At 37.4% G+C, this 19,390-nt stretch overlaps 1 protein-coding gene across 3 annotated transcripts in view; it reads left to right on the forward strand.

The window, feature by feature from the left end:
• ADGRG6 (adhesion G protein-coupled receptor G6) overlaps positions 1–19,390 on the forward strand; it is a 107,623-nt gene that overhangs the window by 24,400 nt on the left and 63,833 nt on the right. For all 3 annotated transcript variants that reach the window (XM_088141559.1, XM_088141562.1, XM_088141566.1), the window contains exons 3-4: positions 13,661–14,008; positions 16,724–17,344. In XM_088141559.1, coding sequence (XP_087997685.1) covers positions 13,661–14,008; positions 16,724–17,344 — 969 coding nt within the window. The remainder of the gene's footprint in view (positions 1–13,660; positions 14,009–16,723; positions 17,345–19,390) is intronic.

Here is a 19,390-nt window from a genome sequence, read left to right on the forward strand (position 1 = left end):
TGACTTTGCTTCTTGGATACCATCTGGGAAGGTCGCAAATGATGATGATGTGATCACCGAATACTGTGACTGTCATAAATGTGTGCTGGTTGCCAAGCACCCAAATCACGATCACGTGACTTCAGGGACACTGCAACAGCCGCAACTTCAAGGATCAGTCATAAATCTTTTTTAGAGCTGTCATAACTTCGAACAGAGCAGTTGGTAAGCGAAGAGTACCTGTATTACCCATATTTGGGTTGACATTTAGTCCTTCTTTCACTTAAAAAAAAAAGGAAAAAAGCAAATAACCGCAAATGGTGAGATTTTCTCCCACATGGTGCAAAGTTCCAAAGCTTAATTTGAAAAACGTAGTACAGTGGTACCTCAGGTCACGAACGCTTCTGTTCATGACCAATTCGGGTCACGAACAGTTCCGTTTGCAAAATTTTGCTTCCATTCGCAAACGCCGGATCGGGTGACGAACAGGATCTGTGGCCATTTTCCCTCCTGTGACACGTGGTCGTGGCTTCCTGTAGGGAGGGAGACTCTCCCTCCAAGCAATAACCGCCTCCCCACCCGCCTTCCTGTCCTCCATGCCAGAAGTCGCGTCGAGTAAGGTTAGCGTTCTCTCTCTTCGTACTGTATTTTGTTTCATATTTTTGCGGTTTAAAAAAAAAATACATATGGTTCAGAATGGATTAACCATAATTACATTGAACCTTATTGGAAAATTTGATTCGGGACGCGACCAAAATCGGAGGGGTCAGAACAGATTAACCGTATTTACATTGAACCTTATGGGAAAATTTGATTCGGGTCGCGACCAATTCGGGTCGCGACCAGAGTCGTGGAACGAATTAAGTTCGTGAACCGAGGTACCACTGTACTAGAGTTCCTATCATCCTGAAAACAAGTCCCCTGTCCCAAAGAGTATCCTTTAATTACATGTGTGGCAGCAATGTTGTGTTCTGCAGGCAGCTTCTACCTGGAGAACATAGTTCTGAAGGTAGTGAGGATCTGAGCCATAAATGATTTTATAGGTAGTGATCAGCACTTTGAACTGGGCCAGAGCAACCAATGCATTCCTGTAGTACAGGCATTACTCTGCTAAACCGGTTAGTACTGGTCAGTGTGTAGACATCTTCTGTGGCAACTGTAAATTCTGGGTCATCTTTAAGAATAATCCCACTGCAGTAGTCTGACTGAGAGATGAGAAGGGCAAGAGTTATGTCTTCAGCACTTGCTGGTCCAGAAAAGGTTGCAATTGGCAGATGAACTGAAGCTGGCAGAAAGCCCTCCAGGCCGTGACCTCCACCTAATGCTCTAGGAGGAGTGCTAGTCCAAGGAAAAAACCAGATTGTGCACTTGCATTTCAGGGAAATGCAGCCCTATCAAGAGCAATAGATGGAGTATGCATAGTACCTGAGAGTTTCTGTACTATCAGCAGCTCTGCCTTGATGGGATTCAGTTTGAGTTTTTTACTCTCATCAGTCCCTCACAGTCTCTGTATACTAGATCAAATCTTCAGCTGCATCTCTTACTTGGCCTGGAGTGAAGATATATAAGTGGGTATTGGCAGCTTGCTGCTGGTGTCTCATCCCAAACCGTTGGATGACCTCTCTCACCAGCTGCATCTTAGTTTTGAAAAGGACAGGAGAGTGGGCCAGGTCCCAGGGCTCCACACTATGAAATGCTCAAGAGTTTAACATCTCGAGGTGATTGTCATGTGGAAAATAGGAGGCAGGAGCATTATATACCTCACCTGGCATTGTGCAAAAGTAAAGATTAGATATAATTCCAATAAACAATTAAAAAATGACATTCATCAACACCGATTAAATCCATCCACTCAGAAAGATGGAATCAGTACAGAACAGTCCCCTAATCCCCTACCTAACAGGCACCCCCAAAGGATACTATTATCAATTATATCAAATGCCTGAGAGAGCCAACAGGTCCAGGAGGGGTATGCCACCCCCATCCAGGTTCTACCATAGGTTATCCTCAAGAGCAGACAATGCAGTTTCCAGCAATGTGGTGGCCTGAATCTACTTCATGTGCTCTGGGGATGGACATTGAAAATTGATTCCAATATTGTGATGCCTATTTGTTTCAAACCTAGATGAGATAGAAGACAAATTACATTCAAAACAATATTGGTAAATTGGAGAATTGAGCTGAACATAACAGAATTAGAGATATACAAAGTTTCTCACTTAGGAAACACAAATCAAGGGCACAAGTGTAGGATGAAGAATACATGGCTTGATAATGGTTTTTGTGGAAAAGAATTTGAGCTAATAGTTTGTTGCAAATTGAATATGAACAACCAGTATGATGTGGCTATTTTAAAAAGGCAAATTCAATTTTAGGTTGCCTCAGTAGAAGTATAATTTCCAAATCATAGGAAATAATAATAATTATAATAATCCACTATTTTGCATCTCGAGTATTTTGTCCAGTTCTGAGTTCAGCCATTTGAGGTAGGCCACATCAGAAAACAGACACCATAAGAACTACTGGAACACCACTTTATTATGGTACAATAACAGAATCTTAAAAGCCTTATGGAGAGTTTCTCCCTGCCCCTGTTACACAAAAGAGAATCAAGGCAGGATAATCTTGTTTTTTTTTCCCCTCATCCCCTCCTCTTTCTCCAGGCTGAGCTAGTGCTTACATAACAGCTATTAGATTTCTTCTTCAAGGATACCTTAAAGGTTACTGCCATATCTGAGTACCACCCTTTAAGAATGAGTCAGAGAAACTGGGATATGTTGAGAGAAGAGTAACAAGGAAAAGCAGGAAATTAAAACTTGTGATGGGAGATTGAAGGAGCTTTGAGAAAAGATGACTGAGGAGGAATATAATACATTCTTCAGATAACTTGAGAGGATGTCACAAAGAAAATGGTTGCAACCTGCTCACTCATTCCAGAGTACAGGACACATAATAATGGTTTTAGGTTACAGGAAGCAAATTCAAATTCTGTTAAAAAATACTTCATAACAGTAAGAACACTTCAGTTGTGAAACCACATCATTAAATGTGTTCAAGCGGAAGCTAGATAGCCATCTGTCTGGAATGGGATAATTTGGATTCCTACATATTATGACCTAGATGACCTCTTCTAGCTCTGGCCCTTTTTTTATTTCAAATTATTTCTGTGTAAAATGTCTGCTGTCTCAGATATTCAGTTCTCATTTCCAAGACTTTACAGCAAGGATGTGTAACATCTTGGTGGTCAAGGGCTGTACAATATTTGGACTGAGGGATGCAAGGGGGGTGGGACAGGCATGTCCACAATAGGCAGTTCAAGGAAGTGGCTATAACCATAGATCAAAATTCCTTCCATCTTCGGCCCCACCCCACCCCACCCCCAGTTGCAGATGCCCCTGGGGTAGTGTTACATTTGGTAGGGTCACTTTGCTGCTTAACTATGATGTGCATATTCTACCTTATGCTTTCACATGCTTCCCACTTCAAAATTATGGGAAATTGCCATCAGTTTTGTGCATCATGATCAGAGGGGTCTAATGCGGACTAAGGGTTGCTCATTTGTGCTTTAAAGCAACATGTTAGTGAGATAGTTAAACTCTCAGATAGTTAACTGAAAATTCTTCAGGTGATCTTGGATGACAATTGTAATGCCATCAGTCTGTATTCTTCACTCTATAAAGACTATACCCTATAAACTTTACTAATTTTTTTTCAGCAGAGCATTTATTTTGAGTAGTGCATTCAGGACATCTTGTGATTGTATCCCTTACTATTATATGCATTAAGCAGTTGAGCTTTCTCTAAGACACAAAATATCAGCACATAAAGATATAAAGCAAGCTGGTGCGACTAGCAATAATGCTGCCTTTGTTTTCTGTCATCAGTGGCCAAAACCCAGTTGAATAATTTTATGAGTGCACAATCCCGTCTTTCATTGAATTATAAAAGATTTCATGAGGCCTGTACATTATTTCCAGTCCAGACTCTGAAGGATTTATATTATTCCGGGTTATGGGAGTCCTACTATGCAGATGAGAAGAACAAAACCATGAAAAAAAGCAAGGTTTAGGTTGCAGTACCTCATATAGTGTATAAAATAACACCAGTGAAATAGCGCTTTTGAATATTCGGTGCTGGAATATGATCACGGAACATGAAGTTATTACTTGTGACCTCACGGAATAAGTACATCTGGATTTGTGCATAGCCATATATGGCAATATAGTTTTAAGACTTGGAAGTACCAAAGATTGACAGTTAACCTTAATGCCACAAGCTGTAATTTTACTAAAATTGAAGAAAATTCTTTTCATGGAAGAATTCCCTTCATACTTTCATGTGAGTTTGAAAAGTACAAAATATCTGTTCAGATTGATGCTGGTAGAAGCAACTGGTGCTTCTAAGAACTACATTCTTTTTAAAAATGTAACTGAAGGAGATTTGATTGAAGAATCTTTGCTCTTGGTATTGATACTTTGCTTTTTGCTTCTGGAAAGTAAAAAATTGCTGGTAAGTGTGTTTTAAAAAACTGTTAACAACAGGCAAGAATGAGAATAAAAGAAATGTGAAGAAATAAGAAGCTATGTATCACACAAACTACTTCATTTTTCTGTTTGAAATTGATTTTCACTACTCTGAAGTAAAATAGACTCTTTCTAAATAATAAATTCAGATTTTTTAAAAAAAATCAGTGCATAAGTAAGTTAGAAGCAATGCTGGAAGTTATAATTCTGGAAACATTTGATAATAAAATAAGATTGATCCACAAAGAAAAATCTTCTATTTAAAAGAATTGTTCCTGAATGGATTTTTTAGTGAGCAAATATTCTGAGAAGAGAAGAGAAGAGAAGAGAAGAGAAGAGAAGAGAAGAGAAGAGAAGAGAAGAGAAGAGAAGAGAAGAGAAACCCACTAAATGTTGCTTATCTGAGACTGACTTACCCCAGTGCTGTTCCTTTTATTGTGATTTCTATGAATCAATTGTAGTTTTTAACCCTCTGTAAGCCTCCCAAGAGAGCCAGTTTGGGGTAGTGTTTAAGGCACCAGGCTAGAAACGGGGAGATTGTGAGTTCTAGTTCTGCCTTAGGCACCAAGCCAGCTGCAGGGACATCCCGAGACCATCACCAGGAGTCAACACTGACTCAAAGACACACACACACACATATATATACACACAAAGCATTCCAAACTCACTTGTCAAGTTGGTGGCATCAGAAATTGAATAAATCAGTAATAAATAAAATAATGCAGTGCTGTTTCAAGTGTGTATGTAGAATCACTGCTCTAATTCTGTTTCCAGGTATTTGCTGGAGGCAACTGAGAAGCAGTACCACAGTAGTACTAAATAGTTCTATTGTGGAATCAATTGTTATTTTCTTAGCATATGTCCGCATTTTTTTTTGCATATTCCGAATCATCACGACATTTTCCATTTTGTTATTTATTTCACCCTTTTTCAAAGGCCTCCAGAAAATCTGTTTTTACTGCTTTCCAGAAGCTCATCACATTCAGGGCTAACTTACAACCAGAAAGGAGACTACTTCATAAGAGCAGAGCTGTGGGTGGCAGTTCAGAGATGGAAGGCTTATGTTATCTGCCTGAGGATGGGTGAGCAAACAAGGCAGAGGTGCTTGACCAGGCGGGCTCCTCTGAACGGCAGCAAGCAAGACCAGGGCAGATGCAGACTCTGCCCACCCCACTGTTTTTACCTTTATCGTTCATGAAATGGATGCTCATGAAAGATGTCTATTTTTATTCTTTTCCTGCAATTTAAGATCTTTATTATACTTCAGACATATTATATGAAGATCTAACTCTCTAAAGAAGCTCTAATCTTGGGAAAGGTGGTAGGAAAGAGGAGAGGATGACCAGCAGCAAAGTGGATGGACTCAGTTACAGTGGCAATGGGTACACTGTTGGAAGACCTGAAAGACCAGGTTAGGGACAGATCATCATGAAGAAAATCTATCTATATGATTGCTAAGAGTCAACTCCAACTTGATGGTACATAATCAAGATCGTTATTCCTTATCCTGAATTTTCAGTTGATAGAGAGTGGTCTTCCTTTGTGTAAGGCTTCCTTTATTTCAGGTATTTGGTGGGTGTTATCATTTTGCCACATAGCTTCTCTTCTCAAGGGTAAACACTAATAATTTAAATTGTGTCCATTATATAATTTGCAAGCAGTGCAGATGTTTCAGTACAGGCATTAGTGGTATCACATTTTGTACCATTTGTAACTTCAGGATTTCGGTTTAAGGACAAGGGCTTGTAGAGAACATTGTATTACTAAAGATACGATATAACTAGGGCTGGTATAACTATTGTCAAATCTTACCATCTCAGATATAGTTTCAGCTAGCACACTTTTTTGCCACAGCTAATACTTGTAAATCCAGAGACAGCTGAACATTTAAGCTGTACTCCCAGACTGTGGACATGCAATTTTAGAGGAAATGCAACTGCAAAATAGATTGAACCTCAGTCTCCAATTCCTATTGATCAGCAGAACCTCCCTTTTGTCAATATTTAAATTTAGCTTGTTATCAGCTCATTACCAAACTTAATGCAATTTTAAGTGGTACTGATAGCCTTAGCTGACACCGAATTCTGTTAATGCATGCTTTGAAACTGATAACACTTATTTGTTGCTTCGAAACTCAAAATATTTGAGTTTTTAACATTGTTTACAAGAAATGTCATCATAAGAGGTATCACACATACATATCCTAAAAGTCCCAACACAGTTGAAGATTACTATTGATTTGGGCTCTACTTGGCAATTGGAAGAGCTCCTGAATCTTTTTCTCCATATAGAATTGTTAAGTAGGTAACTTTCTGCAAAGGAAAGGAATTAATATTAAACATTGAAGATGTATTCTGCTGTTTCAAAATATTAGACTAGTTAGAGAAAAGTTAAGTGCTGCTCTCTAGCCTTGTCCATGAATCAGTGTGACTCATCCTATCCAAGATTTCAATAAAACTAGCTATATAAACACCCATTAGTCATTCAGGCCCTTACCAAATCTTTGTCTCGTTTTCCACAAAGTTTGGTACACCCAAATCCAAGTGTTTCCAGTTCTAAGTATGCTCTCTTGGATTGAAAAAAGTTACCAAGTACAACTGCTGAACTCACAAATGTTCCTATGCCACTTATGTGATTGTAAGAACATGTAAGGAACTATGGCATAATAATTAGGTAAGCCAATTGTAAGGAGAAATTAAAATATTTTAGAATCTAGATAGTTTCACTACTCTTCTAGAGGTATACATATAAAACAATAATAGGTCAGTTTATGAGAATATATTTCTACCAAATCACTAGTACACTCTGAGTGATGTTATTGTAATTATTTACAGAATTGGGTCTAACATTTAAGGTTTTTCCATTATGGAAAAATATGTCCTAATATTAACCAGTAAGGATGGAAAAAATGTGGGGTGAGGTGGAGTGGGGTGGGGTGGGAGTTTGAAAGTCAGGTTCTGAAATTTCTGTCCTTGTAGAGTTTTTGACTATGAATGTAATAAATTAGTTTGTTCACAATCATTCAGCATGTATTTTCTTGCCAGAATATCTTGCAAAATATTATGTACTTACAATTAATATCCACAATTTTAACTTCTCTTCACCAAACAACTTTACAAAATGTTTCTCTGCTGTGGCTGTGAACTGAGCTTTTGCCAGAAGCAGGCTTTTAGAAATAATTGTTCACAAGTTAAAGAGGTGGCATTACATAAACAGAAAATAGAAAGTATTGCCAAATTGTAAATTCAAGGCCAAATTGGATTATATCTGCTTTTTGTCATTTTTACTTTTTTCACTATGATCTTATGTACCATGAAGATTGCCTATAAAGTTATTATGAAAAAATAAATGTTATTGGTCAATATAACTTGACAGGGAAAATGGGGTGAACAATTGCAAGGTGGCAGTTGTTGCAAATGGCAAAAAAATTAGAGCAAACAGAATATTTTTGTAGAATGCTTGCCGAAGATGGGTAATGGAAACATTTCAACATGTGTAAATGCTGTTAGAAATATAGTTAGTAGTTTGTGGTCTGCTGTGAGGAATGAATGCTTGTCAAAAGAAGCTAAACAGTTTATTAGGAAGAATGCAGTTCTGCTCATTTTGTTGTATGTAAGTGAGAGTCAGGTATGTCAGAAAAAGTATAAAACTACAGGTAGTCCTCACTATCCAAGCACAATAGAGGGCAGAATTTAGGTTGCTAAGCAGTTTGATCATAAAGCGAATCAGAGCTAATTTTATGACCTTATTTACAATGGCTGTTAAGTGAATCACCGTGGTCGTTAAGTGAATCAAATGGTTAAGTGAATCACACAGTCGTTAAGCAAATCCAACTTCCCCATAAACTTTTTTTGCTGGAATTTGCTTAACAACCATGTGATTTGCTTAATGACCACGTGATTCACTTAACGACCATCATAAAAAAGGTCACAAATCGCGATCACGTGACTGCAGGGATCGTAAAGCACTTTCCTCAAGGCCATCGTAACTTTGGACTGTCGTCAAATGAACAGTCATTAAGCGAGGACTAGCTGTAAAATGAATGCAGTGGGATTGGAGACTGAATGGATGTTGAATGAATGTACTGTACACTGAATGCAGAAATGAGTGAACAGTACAAAAGAATTAGATTGAGGTGATTTGGTCATGAAAAGAGAATGAATGAGGATTGAATCACAAAAACATGTGAAGGAAAGAAGAAGGGCTGAGAGGAAGGGGAATACTGAGAAAATCATGATTGGATGGAGCTGATCAGATCCTTAAAAAGAGAGAACTGAAAAGGGCAATGAATGAATCAGTATCTGGACATGATGGAAGCAAGAGTAGTTTGCAAGGATAAAAATGGATAGAGAAGTATAATAAATATAATGAATAGGGTTGGTATAAACTAGATTTAGTCAAATGTCCCTCTGTCTTTGCTTATCACATTCCTTAGGGTTTTTACTTACTACTTCTTAATTTTTTTTCCGTGTCATGGATATGTACAGTATGTATGCACAGTTATGTAGTTTGGGACAACTTCTAGATCTAGATCCTTCTCTTATTTCCCAGACTGAGGCAATTATAAGCTTCAATAATGTGCAAACTGCATCCTTTTCTGAAAGAACATGATTAAAATGTGAAGCATGTGTTGGTAACCTTTAAGTCTAACTATAGTGATCTACTCTATCGAGTTGGTTCTGTGTTAATACAGAATTCCGCAGCCAGGTTCATCTCCAGAAGTAGCTCAGACAGACTAAATTAGACCAATTGCACAGCTGGCACTACATCTGTTGGTAATTTTTTCTGGGTGAGATACAAAGTCTTCATTATTACCTTTAAAGCCCTGTATAACTTGAGTCTGTGACATGAAACAATCCCTTCTTTTATATGAAATCTACTCAGGGTCATCTGGGGAGGTCCATCTACTGTTTCTGTGACCATATCTTTTGATCACTTGGGATCAAGCATTCTTTGTAGCTGCCCCATGTCCAGAAAATAGAATGTTTCCCAAATCCTCATATCTCTGACTGCAGCAGGTTTAAAAATGCCTTAAAAGCACATCTTTTGGAAAGATTTTTTAAATGTTTATTATTTCATTCTGGTTTCTAATTTCGGTCTAATTTTTGTTTTATGCTTTCACTATAATCTGCTGAGACTTCAGCAGACAGCAACAAAAAACATAAGATGTTTTATTTTATAATAAATTATTCATTTTGTTTATTGCTATGTTATTAATATTAGTAATAATCTCACCATTAATAGAAGTATTATCACTACTTATTTCTCATTATTATTTTAATGTAATAATGTGTAATGTTACCATTTACAAGAGGAGGAAAAGCAAAGCATGAAAATGATCACCTACCAAATTCAACATAAATATTAACAGGGAGTTAGCCAGAAAAGTCAAAACAGACACATTTAAATTCAAAAGTGAAAATCTCTCTGAAGGAAAATTGAAAAGGAAAGTGAAAAATGTAATATCTCTTCAGGATGCTAAGAATATTTAAAAGCATGAAAATTTAATCTCTTATCATTTAGCCCATGCTGGAAAGATACAAACAAGTGCAGGAAGGTGCCAGTAAGTTTAACAAGCAAAGTTAAGAAAGACGCCTTCTTTTCCAAAAGCAAGAATCTGCTCCAAATCAGAATAGAGAGAAAAATATAGGAAAAAGTACCAATTGTTAGGTGGCAAAATATGAAAGGATTCCCAGGGAAAAAAATTGGAAAAAATGTGAATGAATTCATTGTGCTGCCTTCACTGTGGAAGATGATGAATGGATATGTGCATATGAACCACCTATTTCTTTTTGTCTCAGAAACTACATTTGATGAACTAAGCAAAAGCCATAAAACATTTGAAATGCCCCAGCTTCAAAAGCAGATTGCCCTGTTGGGCTTCCCTTTCAAACAAAGCCAAATTCAAGCTACTTTGAATGTCTGAAACGAATGTTGTGACCCTTTCAGACCCGTCTTTAGTGTTCAAGTAAATGGACTGCTTCAGATAACCGCATTTGTATTTAGAAATAAGTTAATTTTACAGTTACTCTCTTGCCTCCAAACTTGTATTCTGGTACTGTAAAAATCAATCTGAATGGTCTTAGGTGCTACTTTAGACTTCCCAAGTGCAAGACCCCCTAGTGCTTTGTTCCACAGCTCCTATCTTTACCAGCATTAACCATGTTGACTAGGTTGATGAGAGTTGTAGTCCAAACATTTGTGGGACCTGAACGGGAAAGCTTCTTTTTTTATTTAATGATATGGTGGAAAATAATTATGTTAAATTTTAAGTCTTCATTTTATTGGGTTGGAGATAATGATTTCATTCTCAGGGTTTGTTTGTTTAGTATTATTTTCGTTTTCTTATTTGCTCATTTCTTTTTCTGCAATAACTAGATTATGATTAGAGTTTATCATTAAATGAGTACTTTTCTTTAAAATAAGGAGCTTAGTGTTTAGAATGTAATAATGCAATTCATATTAGATTGCTATAATGTACTCTTCATGCAGCCGTCTTTGAAGACCATTCAAAAACTACAATAAGGGTCTGTGAAAAGCAGCTAATTGCTCCAGACCTCAAACGTGGAGGTGACCTATCCAGCTATGATTCCATATTACAAATGAATAGATTTATTAATTCTTTCAAGCTATTTTAGAGGGCAGAGAGAAAGGAGGATAGGAGGAACAGCCATTACCAAGACAACAATCAGATAAAAGGGGTGTGAGCCTCGGTTATAGCTTTACACTTAAAGTAGTACTGACCTACGTGGCATTGGTTTCCTAGTCTGGTCTACCTTAGGCTGACAGCTGTAAAGCTAATCTGTTAAAATATAATCTCTCAAAAGTTATATTTCCATTTATTAGGCCATTGATTTGTAATGGTATGCAGGAATGACCTTGGGAGACAGGAGGAAGAGCCACAGACTGGACAACCATCATCTAAAGGGTATCTCAGCCCACAGAAGCAGAGGGGACATGGGAAGCATTTCAGAAGAGACCCTCCCTAGTTTTCCGGACAGTAAAAGGAGAGGATGGGAGAAATACTTTCAGACTTGCAAGATTCTGTTAATGTAACCTTATAATCAAAATAGAGCTAGTACTTCTGGGTATATTGGCTACAAGGCCTTAACAGTATTCACTGATGGCCAGGCTTTTTCCAACACCAAGTCAGTGTGCTGATTTTCATGCTTAAACCTCCTAAATGGCATGTGATCAGCATAACTTCACAGCAATCTCTGTATGGTTCCGTCTGAATGCTAAAATCTACATCAGAGGTCCTGCTTCATGTCTTTCTGCTATTTGAATGTGGCAGGTGAGCAGGCGAGAGAGGGCCTTTTCCAGTCATCTGATTATTCACCTCAGGGAGGCTAGTCTACTTCAGTTTTTGTTATCTTCTGATGGATAACAAAAAAGTGGGTGAAGAATGCAGACTGTGCCTGTGGAATTCTTTCCCCCCTTTGTGAGCAGTGGCCATAGAAGCTGCGGTAATATATTGCATCTTTGTGTCTGTGTATGAAGGACTAATCAGGGTGGGAGCAAGCATATGTGTTGCTTCTGTGTGTGTCTGTAATAAGGGTGAGTGCATATACATTACCTCTGTCGGGTGTTTTTTCTGCTCTTCCCTTGTTGCATCTGTGTGTATAAATACACTGAGAAGAACAGGGTGGGCTGCAGATGGTCCACTCTGGGTTATGTGACCAGGGGTGCTTAAGAATGAAGCCGTTGGCTGCCCAATTGCTTCCCTCCTTGAATGGCATTGGGGTGTTTTTTCTCTGCATCTCCTGGCCAGATGTGGCCCATTTTCAAACTCAACACTTCTTTTGTCAACTTGTTCTCCTACACCAAATTTAGGCCCATTCCATCCTGGTTTTGAATAGTTATCCTGCTGATAGGCAGCAAGGGTCCCTTTACATAAGTATTTCCAAAATTCTTACAGGAATCAAAATGGAATTTCTGCCTTTAGGATGTCCTGATCTAAATCTACAGAAAGATTTTTCATCTGTATTTTATTTTGTATATTCTTGTTGCTGAAATGTCAAAATATTTAAAGTTGTTTATTATAATAATATGTTCTGTTTTGTGTATTTTTGTGTACTTTAATGATATGTTGCTAGCCTCTTTGAGGTTTCTTTTAAATCAAAAGCAGGATATAAATAAATAAATAAATAAATCATCTAAGAGTGCAAATAAAAATACGTTTTAACTGCTTTAGCAACCAATTAATAATTATGCTGGAAACATATAAAGTACAAATTAAGAAATGTTATTTACAATGTAGTGTAGCCCTTGCATGTTTATTCAGAGGAAAATTCCCTTGATTAAAGGAACTTACTATCAGGTAAGGGTGGATAGGATTATAGCCTTAAATGATGTAAATAAAGCTTTTTGATAGTGATCTAAATCTTGTTTGAAATCACATTTAAATATATTTACCTGGTTTATGAATTATATATACAGTGGTACCTCTAGTTACGAACTTAATCCGTTCCGTGACTCTGGTTGCAACTCGAGTTGGTCTCAAGTCGAGGTAACATTTCCCATAAGGTTCAATGTAAATACGGTTAATCCGTTCCGCCCTCTGAATTTGGTCACACCACGAGGCAAATTTCCCCATAAGGTTCAATGTAAATACGGCTAATCCACCCTCCAAATTTGGTCGCACCCCAAGGTAAATTTCTCCCATAAGGTTCAATGTAAATATGACTAAACAGTTCTGAAAGATATGCATTTTATTTTTAAACCTCAAAAACCTTCCAAATGCCACAAAAACCTTCCAAACGCCACAAAACACACCACAAGCCTCACCAAACGTCTCCTTGCTACCGCGATCTCGCCCACAGGAAGCTGCGACCGCGTGGCAGCAGGGAAAATGGCCGCGGATCCGGTTCGTATCTCGAGGCGGAGTTCGCATGTCAAGGTAAATTTTTGGGGCTGGAGCTGGTCGTATCTCGAAAAATTCGTAAGGAGGGATGTTCGTAACTAGAGGTACCACTGTAGTTCAGAGGTGTATGGAACTATGGCTATATTTGAAGGAGACCAAGTTCAGTTAATTGGAAATATTTCGTAGTTATGTATGAAGTGATCAAGAACATCCACACTGTGGTAAAATCTACTTTGCTTTGTTGACTAACTCTTCTCTGTTTTTTCTTTCTTTCTTTTTGTTTTTTATTCCAAAGCTCTAGCATGCTCAGAATGTCGTATGGTGCTCTCCAATCCCACAGGAGTTTTTACCTCTCCTTGCTTCCCCAATAATTATCCCAACAGTCAAGAATGCACGTGGACCATCAGGGCTCCTTTTGGATACATCATTCAGATAACATTTGTTGATTTTGAAATTGAAGAAGCTTCTGGCTGCAAGTATGATTTTATAACTTTGGACACTGGAGTCAAAGCCAAAGGAAATAATTATTGTGGTATGACTGCCAAAGGTTTATCGTTTAATTCATCTAGGAATGAAATGACTGTATTTTTTAAAAGTGACTTTAGCATCCAAAAAAAAGGCTTCAATGCTAGTTATACCCGAAGTAAGTATGTGTTTCTTCCTGCTTCCAGTCTGTCTTCAGAATGTAGACTATATGTAAACTTTTGAGATTGTGATTTGATAATATCTATTTGACTGTAAAAGTAGAATGTTATTATTTACCTAGGTTTAGGTAAGGTATCCAAACCATTGACTTAAATTAAGTCAGGGTTCTGTTGCTTATTTTAATACAGCTTTTGTGCAATAAATAAAAAGAAGAAATTGTGTTGCACAGCAGATAAGATATATGGTTCTTCATTCAGATCTCCCCTGTATCATGAAGTCAATAAGAGGGTCTCAAGTAAGCCATTCTCTGTATTTCGGACTTTCTGCATCTGCAGTGTGGAAAATAACATTGATCTAGGCCAGGGTTCCTCAACCTTGACAACTTTAAGATGGGTGGACTTCAACTCCCAGAATTCCCCAGCAGCAAGGCTGGCTGGGGAATTCTAGGAGTAAGTCCACCCGTCTTAAAGTTGCCAAGGTTGAGGAACCCTGATCTAGGCTATAGGGTTATTGTAAGATAGGGCTACCATATGGGCTGCAAAATCCAGATGTGGAGCAGAGGGCAGTGAGACAAACCAAATCTCTAACTCTTGGTTGCCTTCTAGTGGTCGTCTAAACCTTGTACAGATAGTCCCCAGTTTAAGATCGAGTTCCGTTCCCAAGGTCTGTCCTTAAGTCAAATTTATATGTAAGCCAGAATCATATTTTTGTATAATACTGTATAAGTAGTCTTGTGTAATTAGCTTGAACCTTTGTGTATTCAACTCGAATCATTGTGTATTTAACTCGAACCATTGTGTATTTAACTCCAATTTTGCTTCAGTAGGCTCCATGCTTAACTATGGGTTGTCCTTAAACTGGGTGTTCTTAACCCAGGGACTACCTGTATAGTTTATCTATAGTAATGCTGTTATAAGGATTATGACATGGGCTGAGTGAGCAAACAGGCATGCAATAGATTTCCTTAAGCATTCCAAGTGCACATCAAAACCTTTCAAGAGTAAGTGAAATGATATAGAAATTATTTTTAAATGCTTGAAGGAAATAAGTCCTCTGGAAACCAGATTAATGAAATAAGACTGCATATCACTATTTCATTAATGAAATAAGACTTCCATATCACTAACTAAAAAGTTAGCCCTAGTTATAATTAAATAAAAAATATCCCATAGCGACGAATAAGCCCCATTAATCTAATTTAAGTTTGCTTCTGATTAGACAGACCTGTAGTAATCCCATCTTGTTCCCACAATGTAGTATTAAACCCTATTAATTGCCTTTTTTGTAACCCTTTCCAACTTTTCAAGGAAAATTTGAATTGTACACCATAGGGGGGGAAAGGTGTCAATGTTCAGTTTCACACTGACATTAGTTATTTTTTAATGCATATTTGCCATTTATAGATGTGGTCACTAGAAGTCTAAAACTACCTGATGGCACACATAATCAATCACAAAATTTATAGATACTGCTTGTAAAAGGAATACCAACAGAAGGGATTCCTCAAGAAATTTAAACATTTTGACACTAGGAGAGAAATCTGTTACTAATATTGGCACTGCACTTCCTGTGAAATTACTGACAGAATGTTTGTCATTTCTCTCTTGAGCTATTACTGAAATTAGTATCAGCATCAGGTTGCCATTGTCACATAACTGGATTTGTAAGAACGTGTTTTCTGGGGATCAATATTCACTTATTTTGGTTTGCTTGTTTTTGACAAATAGACTTCCAAAAAGTATTAAGAGGCAAGAAGTAGCTTATTTGTTGATAAGAAAAATCAGACTCAGAACAAGTTGACTTACATGGTACGTAAGTCAGAATATCTTTCCCTTTTATTAGTAAAAATGTAGCAACAATACACAATTAAGTGCCCTTTCATGAAACCCCAGAACAGCTAAAGCAGCCACTCTCCTCTGCCAGATGATGTGGCTACATTTATATTATTTGTGGGGGAAGAAGTAGGGTCTTTATATCACTGTATTTCCTGCAGGAATCTGTTAATTATTCCATTAAAATTTGCAGCTAACACAATTCTCCCATGTTTTGAAGTCACAGAAATGACTTCAGAATTATGCTTGTCAAGATAGATAGAAATCATGAATAGGAATTTTAAGAGTTAAGTATTGATAAGCGATTGTGGCTACTATCTTATATATGTTTACCACAGAGTAAACTTCAGTTAAAATACTGAAATTTATTCCTAACTATAGATGCAGAGGATATGGTTGCCAGATGTGGCTGCTGGTATATTTAGTAAGTTGTTTTGCAATGAAATGTGAACAGGTTTATTCAACTGAAATTCAAAAGTTTGTAAACAAAGAGCTTTTATTTGTGAAATAACATGGCAAGGCACTCTCTGCAGAGTCTGAAAAGGATGTCTGGCATTCATTTCTTCAGTGTAACACAGCTGTACAAAATAACCCATTGGGGGCAATTCATAAAGAAATGAAAGGGCTGTTTCAGGTTACTGTGTTGCTGCTTTATCTAATACAAACATGTAAAGTACCCCTCCCCAAATTTTTGCAAGTAACTTATTCACATTTTGTAGGAATCAAATGGTCGCATTATTATTTACAGTATAAGTTAATTGATTACAATAATACCCCTGCATATACTTCTGACGCATTTAATTATATAGTGGTAAAAAGTACTACATTAATTAAAATTTGGTGGTAGTTGATTCTGAAAACATTTTCTTTCTGTATTCTAGTTGCTGTATCTTTGAAGAATCAAAAGGTGGTCATTCCACAATTTCTAGACGCTGATTCTGTCTCTCTGGCAAATTCCATCCAAGTACCAGAACTTAATCAGTTCACCTTGTGCTTTGAAGCAACGGCAAACAACAGAAATAACCGTGACTGGAAGGCCTTCTCCTATGGTGATTCCTCTGTGGAATTCTTCAGCTTTGGGAAAACAAAACAGGGGCACTTTATTTTGATCTCAGACATAGAGTGTTTCTTAAACGACGCACTTGACGTTGGTCTAAATGAGGACTTCTTCACGGAAACGTTTGAAGAGCTTTGCATTATATGGGATAGCTTGTCAGGCACTGTAGGTGTAAACGTCAAACAGATGTATAAAACGGTCCATTGTTCAGGTACTTATGGAAAAGTGATTCCTGGTAATGGGAAGTTGGTTCTGGGTTCTGACAGAGACGACATAAGCCCTCTCACTGGAGATATGTACAACTTCCGGCTTTGGAATTTTACAATGAATCCCCAGTCTCTTTTCAACCTCAGCTGTGATGAGAAAGGCAACATTGTCGACTGGGAAAATGATTTCTGGAGTATTCCAACAACGTTTCTAAAAGCAGAAAACAACCTGAGTTGTGGTGAGTTTCTTTTTTAAATTTAGGTTTCCCTCTCTGGCATAGCTGTAAAGATGCTTTAGGTCAGAAAGAAAATTTGTTATAGTGAAAATGAGTTAAGATTCCCATGGAACATACTCCATTTTCTTGGACTTGTTTGGCTATAAAATCCATGTGCCACAGTAAATATATTACTGTGTAGGTTCTTTTTGGGAATTCAAAACCACAGTAACGTATTTATTTATTAAATTTGTGTCCCGCTGCTTTCTTCAGGAGCTCAAGGTGTTATGCATAGTACTCCTCCTCTTATTTTTCCCCACAATAACAACCTTGTAAGGTAGGCTGGGTTGAGAGACAACGATTGGCCCAAAGTCACCCAGTGAGTTTCCATGGCTGACCATGGACTAGAACCAGGGTCTTCCCAGGACCAGCTCAGCCCCTTAACCACTACAGCACAGACTGATTTCAAGAGTTTCAAAAGATGGGTCCTACAATGGGCTATATGCACAATGTTATAATTTTAACAATTGTTAAATTGTTACATTTTAGTGTTTATTGAACTGTATTATACAGGTTACAATCAATAAGAAAAACTATAACATTAACAGTATTATATTATGCTTCTCCTTACACTCACGACCTTAAACTAAATCTGTTGTTTATTTGTATGCTGCCCATTCCCGAATAAGTTATGAAAACAGAAGCAAGGGTCATAGACAAGGCATCGTTTTGCTAAGCAACCAGTCTTGCTAGTGATCAAACTACATATGGAAGGCATCTTAAGAAAAAGCCCACAGAAGAGAGAATAAAATCACCCTTTCCCCAACTTCATTCCTAAAATACTCTGTATCTTTTAAACAGTTTTCTTCCAGCCTTGCTTATATACTAGCATAGAGCTGCTTGAGGCAAAGTCTGGAATGTAGAAATCTGGTATTTTCAGATTGGGCCCATAAAGCTGCTCCACCCCTATTTTGATTATCACTGTACTTTCTCCAATTCCAAGCTGGATAAGATGGGCTAAGCCTTGACCTGTATATTTGAAGGACTCCAAAAACCTCTCCATGCAAAAACGTTCTTCTGTATTCCTTTTAAGCTTGGAGCTCATTATATTGACATCTTCAGAGGGCAGAGGGGCACTCATCCTTAAAAGAATGTTTTTGAATAACTGCCTTGACATCTTGCAGAGGCAGGGGGGTATCAAAAGAGGCAAGATGGCCACTTTTGTGTGTACATGCATGCGACACACATGGAAAAGGGGCAGAGCTTCAGTTGCTCTGACACACCTGCCATCTTGCCTCTTTGACCCCACCTGTGATTGCCACTGGCAAAAAGCAAGTTAAAATAATAGTTAACAAATTTAAGAAAATTTTCTTACTTTGTACTGTATATTTGATCCTTAATCTACCTTGTGTGATTGTTGTGATTATAAAATTGGAAGGGGCATTCTGTATATGTAGCTTTGAGATCCTGGCAGTAAGGCAATGTATACATGCAATAACTGGGTAATCAAAATGATGTTGATGATATATTTTATTTATTTATACTTCACATTTAGATAGCCACCCATCTCACAAAGTGTCTCTGGGCAGCATACAACGATTAAAATAAGTGAATAAAAACAGGCATTATAAAAAGATAAAAAGTTAATAATAAAAGATAATAAAAACATTATCACAAATTTAAAAAAAAGATTTTAAAGATTTCCTTTATAGCAAAAGGAACATTTTATTTATTTCCTGAAATTCTCTTGTATGTGAAACCAATTAAATCAAAACTTTCTTATTCCAATCTATTTAATTTCAATACATCCTTGATTTTTATTAAGGGTATATTAATGATTACAAGATTAGGTTCAGACTGTGATTCAGTGATCTGAATAACACTCCAGTTAATCACACACACTGCTTCAGAACTCACATAATTAAGATGTGACATAAATCAGAATCACACTTCAAGAATGCTTAACTTTGTGCCTCTCCCCTGATTGTCACTGGAAATCAAAAAAGATTGAAAGTTTAAAAAAAATCAGAAGAATCAGATAGATATCATAGCCCCTTCTAACAAGGGGTT

Source organism: Python bivittatus, unplaced genomic scaffold (assembly GCF_059951505.1).
Source record: "Python bivittatus isolate LINGU-HERP-01145 unplaced genomic scaffold, Pbiv_v1 ctg000020_np1212, whole genome shotgun sequence".
NCBI classification, from domain to species: Eukaryota; Metazoa; Chordata; class Lepidosauria; order Squamata; family Pythonidae; genus Python; species Python bivittatus.